General features: G+C 39.1%; 1 protein-coding gene across 3 annotated transcripts in view; it reads right to left on the reverse strand.

The window, feature by feature from the left end:
* The window catches only part of ZNF507 (zinc finger protein 507), a 40,435-nt gene that overhangs the window by 16,736 nt on the left and 11,448 nt on the right, over positions 1–12,251 (reverse strand). For 2 of the 3 annotated variants that reach the window (XM_003915278.4, XM_003915279.3), the window contains one exon: positions 8,652–8,766. The exons of the other annotated variant lie outside the window; for it this stretch is intronic. In XM_003915278.4, coding sequence (XP_003915327.1) covers positions 8,652–8,766 — 115 coding nt within the window. The remainder of the gene's footprint in view (positions 1–8,651; positions 8,767–12,251) is intronic. 3 annotated transcript variants of the gene reach the window in all.

Below are 12,251 nucleotides of genomic sequence, written 5' to 3' on the forward strand. Positions count from 1 at the left end.
ATTTCTTCCCAATGCAAAGAAGCTACTTCGGCAACCCAAAGAAAGCCAGTGTAGAAACTCAAGGCTTCTTACAACTTGGCTAAAAACCCTGAGACTGAATTTTTCTACAGACATTCTCCCACTGTTAGTCAGTCAGTTACTTTGGTCTCAGAAACCCAAGGAGATAAGGATGCTGGTTTAAAAACCCCCACTTCCCTGGCCTGGGACGTTACTTGGTTACATTCCAGGTCAAATGCCTTGAGGGCTTAGATGGAAGAAAGTAGCTGGATGTCCTACAAGATTTGGGGTGACCTGAGTCTGGCTTGAACACATACACAATGATTTCAACAGAAATTCTGCAATAGGGCTTATCTTATGACCTTCAATTCATTTTCTACGCTTTTAAAGAAATAACTAAGGCCCCCACAAAACAGCCACTTCAAATTTTGTGATGAACCTGAGAGATCTTTATGCCACTGAGAAAAACAAACTCTTTCAGTTCATCTCTTCAAAACAAAATATACATTTTTTTCCTCCTGATGAAACTATCTCCTTCACTGTTTTCCTTAAACAAACTGAAGCTTTTTAAAGACTTAAGTTTTTCCCCAAGCCAACACATTGACTAAAGAATCACGATGCCTACAGATGAAAAAAGACTGAAGCCTGTAACTCTGGTGGAAGTGATGGGCTGTGACTTCCAAGGTTAGGTCATAAAAGGCAACACAGCTTTTGCCTACCTATCTAAGAAGCTCATTTAGGGGACTAGCAGACCTGCAAAGTCCACAAGGAGAAATCATGTGTGTTTTCCAGCTGAGGCCCAACCAACGGCTAGCACAGCACCAGCCTGTGCTGAGGCAGCCTTCAGAGGACTGTAACCCCCAGCTGTCTGGGTCACTTCCAGCCTTCAAGCTTTCTCTGATGAGACCCCAGACAGTATGGGACAAAGACAAGCCGTCTCTACTGTGTCCTTTCCAAATTCCTGACCGACCCACAGAATCCCTGAGCATAATGAAATTGCTTCTGTTTCACACCCTGATTTGGTGTGGGCTGCTGGCATGCAGCAGCAGTACACTTCATAAAGAGATCTCCCTGGCGTAGCACAGACAGACAGGATGACACAGTTATTAGAAGCAAGAGTTCAAGCCCCAGCTCTGAGACATGGGGAAAGTTGTTTAAGCTAGCCCAGCCTCTGTTTCCATGTCTACAAAATTGGGGTAGTAATATTCCTAAGTACTGGGCTGCTGTGAGGACTGAACTGACATGTATTGAATGCTTAGCACACCAGGCCTGGCCCAAAAACAATCTTCTCAAAAATATCAGCTGTTATTATCATTTCTAATATACTTATATTTATACAAATCCCATACAATAACTGACTACACTGAGAGGCAACCTTATTATTTCCATTCCAAACTGCCATTCCCACTGCTGAAAGCCTTTCTGAAATGTTTTCTGTTTAGATTTTTTTTAGCTTTAGTGCCATATTATAGTAAACCAGGCTCAGTAATACCTAAGCACACATAGTTGATGCACCATCCCTGAAAATCAGCACACATTTTTATTTCTGTATCATCATCTACCTTACTCAACAGACTATTTCAAAAAATCAAAACTAGTTTCAGAATATAAAGACAAAAAACTCCTAAACACAAAGATTAACACATTTGACTATATTAAACTGGAAATGTCTGTTCATCAAAAGACATCATTAAGAAAGTAGAAAGGCAAGCCATAGTTTAGATGACATCTGCAATATGTCCCACAAAGGCCTTGTACTCAGAATACATAAAGAGCTCCTGCAAATCAGTAAGAAAACAGCAGATGATAGTTTGGATATTTGTCCTTCCAAATCTCATGTCGAAATTTGATCCCCAATGTTGGAGGTAAAGCCTGGGGAGAGGCGACTGGGTCATGGGGACGGATCCCTTAGGAATGTGGCTTGGTGTAGCCATTCATGAATAATGAGTTCTCTCTGTTACTGCAAGATCTGACTGTTAAGAAGAGCCTGGTACCTCCTTCCCTCTCTCTTGCTCCATGTCTCACAATGTGACATATCTGCTCCTGCTTCACCTCTGTCATGACTGGAAGCCTCCTGAGGCCCTCACCAGAAGCAGAGGACAGCCTGCAGAACCACGAGCCAAATAAACCTCTTCTTTATAAACTGCCCAGCCTGAGAATATGTATTCCCTCATAACAATGCTAAATACAACAGACAAAGCAAAAAAGAAGTAGGCAATAGCCCATAAATGAAAAGATGCTCAAACTCAGAAATTATCAGGGAAATGCAAACGAAAGCACAATAATACACTGCTATACATCTACCAAAACAATAGAGATTAAAGACTGACAACACAAAGTGCTGCTGAGGATGTGAATAGGTACAACCATTTTGGAAAACTATTGACACTGTCTACCAGAGCTGAATACATATACATGTCCAATTACCAAGAAATTCCACCCCTAGGTATAAACCCAATGGAAATGGACTCATTTCATATATACGCCCCAAAACATGTAAAACAATGTTCAAACTGGTATCAGATCATGTCAGGGAGGAAAACCTTGCAATAACCCAAATGTCTATCCACAGCACAATGAATAAATTGTGGTGGTCTTAACACTGGAATACTATACAGCAATGAAATGCATTTGTGCTAGATGGAACTATACACACACACGTTGAGTGAAAAAATCTAAACATAAAGTAGAACATGTCCTGTATGATTCCATTTTTATTAAGTTCAGAAACAGAAAAAACTAATTGATAATGTTACAAGTCAAGATAGTGGTTACCAGAAAGAGGGGAGGGGTAGTTAAAGACTGGAAGGCCCACGAAGGAGTGCTGCTGAAGAGCTGATAATGGTTTGTGTTACGAGCATGAGTTTAATTTGTCATTATTCATCAGCTGTACCGTTATGATTTACGCAGTTTTCAGGAGGCATAGGAACATCAAGTATAAAATCTATTTAAAAAATTTAGAGGGAAGGAGGGAGACAGAGACTTAAGAGACTCTCTTAATAGAGTGGCTGGACCTTGTTTGGTTCTCGATATGAAAAAGCTACCTCTAAAAGTACATTTTGAAAAAATTAGGGAAAAATGGGTATTTTTGGACTGGGTATTAAAAAAAATCATCTTATATTATTTGGGCAGTTATTCTACTTAAGGAAGAAAAGGTATAATAATACCACTACATATTTATTTTCAAGAATAAATTAAACTTATACAAAAAACTTAAAGAATCAGACCCATTTTATAGATAGGAAAAACTGAGGGATATGGACAACTATCAGTCAACATTCACTGTGTACGTACTATGTCCTGGGCAGTGTGTGGAGTACTTGAGCCCAAAGCCCCTGTACTTCCCTTGACATCACACTGTCCCCCTGCCACAGTGTAGTTTCAGAACCTAAGCACAGTACAGCTGTGTTTCTAAGGGAAAATGGGTTCCATGCCATATGGTTAAAAAGAAACTGATACTCTCAGGACAACGTTTTGTTCTCCCATCCTGTTCTCTACAAAAGTGGTACTGGGAGATGTAAATCAGGGCAGGTCCAGCAGTGCAATATTAAACTAAATCGATGACCATCTACTATGGAAAATTTTGACTGGAACTTTTCGGTAAAACTTTGGGGTCAATGTTGTAAATGTCAGGTATAATCTCTCACCTTATACAAAAATCAAATCAAAATGGATTAAGGACTTAAACCTAAGACCTGAAACTATAAAAATTCTAGAAGATAACATTGGAAAAACCCTTCTAGACACTGGCTTAGGCAAGGATTTCATGACCAAAACCACAAAAGCAATTGCAATAAAAACAGAGATAAATAGCTGTATCTAATTAAACTAAAGAGCTTCTGCATAAGGAACAGTCAAGAGAGTAAACAGACAACCCACTGAGTGGGAGAAAATCTTCACAATCTATACATCTCACAAAGGATTAATATCCAGAATCTATTCAAATCAGTAGGAAAAAAAAAATCAATCCCATCAAAAAGTGGGCTAAGGACATAGACAATTCTCAAAAGAAGATATGCAAATGGCCAACAAACATATGAAAAAATCACTAATGATCAGGGAAATACAAATCAAATGCAACATCACTAATGATCAGGGAAATGCAAATCAAAACCACAGTGTGATACCACCTTACTCCTGGAAGAATGGCCATAATCAAAGAATCAATTGACAGTAGACGTTGGTGTGGATGTGGCAATAAGGGAACACGTCTACACTGCTGGTGGGAATGTAAACTAGTACAGCCACTATGGAACAGTGCAGAGGTTCCTTAAAGAACTAAAGTAGAACTACCATTTGATCCAGCAATCCCACTACTGGGGATCTACCCAGAGGGAAAGAAGTCATTATTTGAAAAAGATACTTGCACACGCAAGTTTATAGCAGCATAATTCACAATAGCAAAATTGTGGAACCAACCCAAATGCCCATCAATCAACAAGTGGATAAAGAACTCTGTGATATATGCATATATATGATGGAATACTAGTCAGCTATAAAAAGGAATGAATTAACAGCGTTTGCAGTGACCTGGATGAGATCAGAGACTATTATTCCAAGTGAAGTAACTTAGGAATGGAAAACCAAACATTATATGTTCTCACTGATATGTGGGAGCTAAGCTATAAGGATGCAAAGGCATAACAATGATAAAATGGACTTTGGGGACTTGGGGGGAAAGAGAGGGAGGAGGGCAAAAGATAAAAGACAACAAATATGGTGCTGTGTATACTGCTCGGGTGATGGGTGCACCAGGTTCTCATAAATCACCATTAAAGAACTTACTCATGTAACCAAATACCACCTGGACCCCAATAACTTATGGAAAAATAAAATTTAAAAAAGAAAAAAAAGAAATGTCAGGTATAACTATAATTGGTGTATGGTTTACACAGAATAAAAACAAAGTTATTGGCCGGGCGCGGTGGCTCAAGCCTGTAATCCCAGCACTTTGGGAGGCCGAGATGGGCGGATCACGAGGTCAGGAGATCGAGACCATCCTGGCGAACACAGTGAAACCCCGTCTCTACTAAGAAATAAAAAAAATAGCCGGGCGAGATGGCGGGCGCCTGTAGTCCCAGCTACTTGGGAGGCTGAGGCCGGAGAATGGCGTGAACCCGGGAGGCGGAGCTTGCAGTGAGCTGAGATCCGGCCACTGCACTCCAGCCTGGGCTACAGAGCGAGACTCCGTCTCAAAAAAAAAAAAAAAAAAAAAAAAAAACAAAGTTATTAATAGCTGCATTAGTAGGGACTGGGATGGAATGATGTCATTTTAATCTTTACCTGCCTTCCACAGGAATGGAAAATAGCTCTCTTTTTTCTGGGTAAGAACAGGGCTTCTGAGACTGACAACTTCATGAGCAGAAAATGGGAACAAGCCCCTTCAATGAACCAAGTAACATGCTGGGTACTTCATAAATATAATTTCACTTAATCTTCACAAAGCTTTATGAGCAGGGAAGTATTCTCCCCGGTTTTGTATGGGAAAAGAGGCTCAGTGTAGCATAACATTCCCAAGGCCACCAGTCGGGCACAGGAAGTGTGTGGTCCAGGCCTGGGATGCTCCCAAGACACTAGAGTGACTCCAAAGCAGCCAGACATAGAACGGGGACCTCAGCAGGGACAGCACTCTGCCTGGGCCCAGCATCTCTCTGGTAAAATGAGCTCTGCCTGCCTACCCTGGCACAGAATTAATTCTTTGTTTCCCTAGTGTTTAGAGGTCATCAGCCTTTTAGTACTCTTCTTTGTTTAGATAATGAATTATTGAGAAGATAAAAGCTGGGCCCAGTAACTACCGGCTACCACTTACTGGCTGCTTATTATGTGCTGGTACCTTATATGGTATTTCATTTCATCCTCACAACCTTAATATCCTCATTCTATTACCGACAAAACCAAGCACAGAGAGGTGAAACAAATCCCACAAGTGAGAGCGCTCAGATTCAATCTCAGGACTATCTGCCCCTAGAACTAGGGATCCATGAAGCCGTACTGCCCAGACCACAAAGATGGGGTCATTGAAGGACTGGAATGACAGCATAAAAAACAAAAGCATGAGAAAGGAACAGGTTTCACCACTACAGAAAACCTATTATGTAACAGGCACACTAAAATAAACAATAAACCTTTTGTGCCCTTCTGCAAAATGTAGAAGTTGTGCAACAAGACCTTGCGGCTCTATAAGAACTCGTTACTGCTGCTTGTGAGCATGTTTCCTAATGAAATGTAGGGAATCAGAAATGCACAGAGTATGGCATGAACTCTGAGAAACCAAGCCCAAACTCTGACCATAAGTGCACCAGGCAACGAAACTGAATGAAGCAGACGCAAAATGAGCCAGAGAAACTCCTGTGATCCTTGCATTAAGTCAGGCATTATAAAGCCTACACTTACCAGCTCAGCTTAAGGTACAGAGTATAGGACAAAAAGGAGAAAGTCCTAGAAACATCCTGGAATAGAACATGTTAATCCATAATGCTCTGTGACCAGAAATCCCATAAAGACAAAGGATAGCGAGTATTTAAAAAAGGTTAAAAGGAGAGCCATGACATTAGAAAATAAGACTTACGAGGAAAAACTGATAATAAGTACAAAGAGGGAGGTATGACAAAATTGTTTCTAAGGCATAAACACACCAAACCCAGTGACAAAGTGCAGTGTGAATAAATTTGGAAAATAACAGACTGAGACTTCTCTGATGTTACACAAAGAGGATTCTCACAGGATGTTGCCCGTTAGTAGGAAGACCCTAGGACAACTGCAACGAATCCTATGAGTCTGTGAATATTTTCAGAACGTAAGAAAACATCCCTGAGACGCTGACAGCTATCAAAATGAATCTTTAAGCTGCAAGACTGATCTCATAAAGCAGATGTAAAACCTTCAACAGAACTAGAATCACTCGCCTACTACATACATTTATCCTAAGTATTTGTGGGTCTACTTGCATACTGTTTGTCTACAAGTTCCATGACAGCAAAGATGATGTCTGTTTTGTTATGACTGTAGTCCAAGAATCTAGCATGGCCCCTGAAGCATAATATTTGCTCAATAAATATTTCTCCATGAATGAAAGAACAATCTAATTCTGGACCCAGAGAAATGTTATTTTCTTCTTACTTAAATCACATGAATCTGGCATAGTATGTCTAAATTCAAGGATACCAAAAATATAAAGGCAAAGCTTTCTCCTCCTATCAGGTAAACTAGTGTTCCCTGTTTCCATCACATTCTCCTAATCATTTCCCAGTATAAATCACGAACGTATACATACTCAGTCCCACCAATTAAACAGACTGATTGGACATGGTATAACCATGTAATCCCAGCACTTTAGGAGGCTGAGGTGGGCAGACACTTGAGGCCAGGAGTTTAAGACCTGGTGAAACCCCGTCTCTAATTAGCTAATTATCATGCCTGTGGTCCCAGCTACTTGGGAGGCTGAGGCATGAGAATCACTTGAACCCAGGAGGCGGAGGTTGTCAGGAGGCGAGATCACGCCACTGCAATCCGGCCCGGGCGATGACAGAGTAAGACTCTGTCGAAAGGAAGAAAGGAAGAAAGAAAGAAAAGAAAGAAAAGAAAAGAAAAGAAAAAAGATAAGAGAGAAAGAGAAAGAAAGAAAGAAAAGAAGGAAAGAAAGAAAGACACTGACGAAGACTGAGGCAAGGTCAAACATCTTCCACAGTTTTAAGACTCTGCAAACAGATGTACTGTCTCAAGAGTGATTATAAGTAAATCTGCTGGTTTGCAAACTAAGCACGTATTAAATATTTGAAACCATACACAGATCACCACACTATGGGATTAAACAATGACCTTTTATGGCACAGTCTATCGGGTTTTCATTGAGATTAATAGAATAACTTTCCCACACTCACTTGTATATCTATAAATTCTGGGGAGAGAGTTAAAACCTGCAAAGTTCTGATAAGGGGGTGAAAGAGTTCATGCCCATGGCCTAGCACTATCACTGAGACTGCCTATATTTTCTGAAATACATATTTGAATTGGCTTTTGGGAAAAATCAAGTAACATTAAATGACTTATTCTATACATACTAGCTTAATTTTGAAAAATGGACTCTTTAATAGGAAATTTTATTGCCTTTAAGTTTTAAGGATCTTTTGCTGGAATACTGAGTACCTTACTGCCAAATTACTGAAATGAACTCTAAGGCACTGAAAATTGCTATGAAATTTATACCCATATGAAATGAAAACATAAAATTGACAGATAAAGACAATTTCCTCTATATCAACTAGACAAAATGCCTACTGTCCTAAGATTCAAGCTTAAAGTTCACATCTTAACAAACCAAACAATACTTATAAAACCGGCCAGGTGCAGTGGCTCACGCCTGCAATTCCAGCACTTTGGGAGGCTGATGTGGGAGGATCCCTTGAGGCTAGGAGTTCGAGACTGCAATGAGCTATGATCACACCACTGCACTCCAGCCTGGGCAATACAGCAAGACCCTGACTTAAAAAATAAGTAAATATATAAACAACAAAATATAAAACCAATTAGTGGAAATTTCTTACTTCTTAACCTGTGTTTCAATAAGTGCTATACATTTTTAATTATTTCATTTTATTTTTTTACTATAAAATATTTTAATACAAGCATTAAAATTCTAGAATCATAACACTTACCTGTACGGCTTATCAGAGTTATGGATTCGCCTGTGGTTTCTGACACCAACATATGTTGTACTTGTATAATCACACACATCACATCTATACTGTTTCTGGACTGAAGACTTATTCCCTAGACAAGGTATTTCAGAGTTTTAATAGCAGGCTTTGACAAGATTCAAATGACAGCATTTACATTCCATTGTAAATGAAAATTTATACCACATAGTTGTATTAGTATTTCAATTACGGCTTTCTTGCTGTTTTAACAAGTCTGAAGTGGTTTTATAGGTTTTCCTGCATATACACTATCAGCAGATATAAATTGAACATCATCTGACCTATAAACACAGATAGGTTGGGATGATTTCTGCATAACCGTGTACAATATTCTAAATCATAATGAACTTGCTTCCGGCTGACTGTGTAGGAGCTAAATTAATCAGAGACACCCTGTTGATCTGTATCACCAAATAGGTGTTACTCTAACCAATACTGGACATACTGTCTTAAAGAAACACTGACTTGCCAACAAGCTATAATTTAATACTATACTCCAATATTATAAAGTGTAGCTATGAAGCATATATAACCAACTCAATATAAAAAGCCTGGCTGGCTGGGTGTGGTGGCTCATGCCCATAATCCTAGCACTCTGGAAGGCCAAGGTGGGAGGATCGCTTGAGGCCAGGAGTTGGAGACCAGCCTGGGCAACAGAGCAACAGATCTCTCCCCTACTCTCACCCTGCAAAAAAAAGCCTAAGGCCTTTTCACCCAGTGCATTTTCTTTGTTTACCACTAAATGTTAGCTATCAATGCAACAAGAAAGGAAAAGCAGCCGCAAATTTTTAAGTGCTATGCAATGTATAATTCTTTCTAGTTAACTGACAGGTTACAGGGACAAAGGTTATGACTGACATGAATATGCAGCTCTCCGAAACGCAGGAAACATGGATCCAATGAAAAGAAGCCATGTTACTAAACTCACTCTGCAACAACAGGGCTGAGTAATTCAAGTTGGGGTAAGCTTATGTCAACACGAGTTGAGTGACTTGATTATATAAAACGATTTCCTGAAGATATTCAACGCTTCATGTACTTGTCTGTCAGCATACAGTCCACAGGCTATTCACACTCTGCTTTATATTCAGAAACAAAACAAGCATGGAAGCTCATGAAAAAGGCAGAGCAGGAAGAACTGTGTATCTCTTGGCAGGAAGAAAGCTTAGGTAGAACACCTGTATACACTGCATAAAAGTAAAATCCGTGGTATTATACAAAGGGAAACCCACACTGAAATTTCAACAAAGAAAATCCTTAAGTTAAATTTACAGCTTCTGAAATTGAAATTTTCTTTTGCTAATAACTACCGCCAGGCAGAACAAAATGTCCTAATTTCCTGGTATAAATCTATAACATTAATATACACACTAATCATAATTATAATCTAAGTATTGCTCTTAATTGGTAGGTTAAAAACTTGGACTTGATTATAAATGGCACTGTTCCAAATACAGTTTTTAAAAAACCCTAAAAAATGAAGTGTGAAATATTGGATAATGGTTTTGTGTGAGAAATATTACAGATCAATGACAACTAATAAAACTGACAGATGGAAAAACTTAATATAGCACAGAATGAGAGCCTGTGATACTTCAAGCAACTGTTTCCAATGGAAAGAATATTGGATTTAAAGTTCAAAAACTTGGGCTTAGTCCTCGCTCTGCCACTTTCTACTAGTATGATCATGGGTAAATTATTTTGCCTCTTGAAGTCTCAGTTTTCTCATCTACAAATTGGAAACGCTAGAACCTCACAGCATAGTTTAGTAAGTCCTACATTTTTCCTTTAGCAAAGTCTGTACTGTACCTGCATGTCTCGGTAAAATCTCTGCCCTGTCACTAAATGTCTATTCTCTGAGGATAAGGGATCTGCTTGTTTTGTTTAGACTGAATCCCCAGGGCTTGGCAAATTATAGGTTTCCAATAAAAACCAATTTAATTAGGTTTCATGGAGTAACACCATACGAAAGGGCTTTGCTTGCGGCTCTATTTGAGCTCCTGTGGTATCTGCTGACATACCCATCAGCCTCGTTCTGTCTTCTTCACTGAGTTGGGTTCCTGAAGGGCAGTGATGCCTTTCACTGCACTCCCAGCACCTAGCACAGTATCTAGCTCAAGAGAGGCAGGCACACCTTTTGGCCAAGCAAATGTTAAGCTGAAACATGCCCTAAGGTATCTGTGCTGTCAGAATGGCAGAGACTGGGGATCACAGAGGCACACATCTCTCTTCTTGTTTAACAAGTTTACTAAATGGTTAAAGAAGTTTTAACAAAGCATGAATTATTATTACCTTATTTGTGAGCTAAAAATTTTTTCTTTGACCTGACAACCAGATTTCAAAATATCTAATAGTGAGCTAATAAAGTACCCATCCAGGTATAAATATGCAGTCATCTGAACTGCTACAGTACTGAGAGAAAAAAGCAAATGGAGCCAGGTGGAGGAAAAGAGGCATGGCAGGCAATTTAAAAATCCATACATGTAACCCTTAAAAAAAGGCATGAGCCACAAAGAAAAGATGCTGCAACATAAAATATAGTAAACATACATCAATACTGTAAAGTCTGAAGTGGTTATTTTAATTTTGAGCTGACGCTTTAATCTTTTTATTAAAATTGTGAATTTTAATCTGTTAACTCATTTGGACAGTTTGAAATGTTTGCTTTTTAGGACGGTGTTAAAAAAGACATCTTCCAACACTGATATTAACTGCAGGTGGTGCTACTGAGTAGTATTTACTTCATCCCTTCATTAGGGATTTATAGTCCAATCATATCAAACGTTTTAATGTCTCCTTTAAAGGAGATATGGAAACATAATGAATTAAAATAAAAGGAGGCATTGAGGGCTATTTTGTAAAAAGGAAACAAAACTGTTTTAGCTCAGCCATCTACTGCAGAAACAGATGCTATGCCATAAACTCCTTTTGTTTTGGAGAGTTTTACAGGGATGACATCTGTTTGACATGAGAATTTTGGTGCTACAGTGGTGTCAAAATCAGTTCTTTCAGAAACATTCTAGAATCAGTTATGCTTTCTGGGGTATAATTTAATGAAACGTTATGGTAAAACATTTCACTCTGTAGTCGTTTCTAACTTTAATTCTTAGTAAATCTAAAAAGGAAAGTCACCCCAATATGTTTTATCTCCCATAAACATTATGCGCCACACTGGAGACATTTAAAGTATATCAATTTAAGTGAGCTGAACCAAAGCGGCACAGCTTAGTACACTTTATACTTAATTCTCTGGATGTGGCATCCGCCTTTTCATGGAGCTCTAATTAAATCTTTTGATTCTAATATTCCTATTACCAGAAACTTGGTAGACTGCTACCTAACTAGTACATAAAAAGATCTTGTGTGTCTATGTGTGAGTATTTTTTTTTTTTAAATAATGCAGATGAAATCTGGCAGTCATACTTGGGTAAGAATAAGATCACAGCAGGAAGCCCCAGTTAAAGTTTGGGGTGGGGGCCTACCATCTGCAAAAGCTCTGTTCTCAGTAGGTCAACTGGTGCCGAGAGAGGGAAGGGAGGCCTGTTTTCCATGTTGTAG

Source organism: Papio anubis, chromosome 20 (genome assembly GCF_008728515.1).
Source record: "Papio anubis isolate 15944 chromosome 20, Panubis1.0, whole genome shotgun sequence".
NCBI lineage: Eukaryota > Metazoa > Chordata > Mammalia > Primates > Cercopithecidae > Papio > Papio anubis.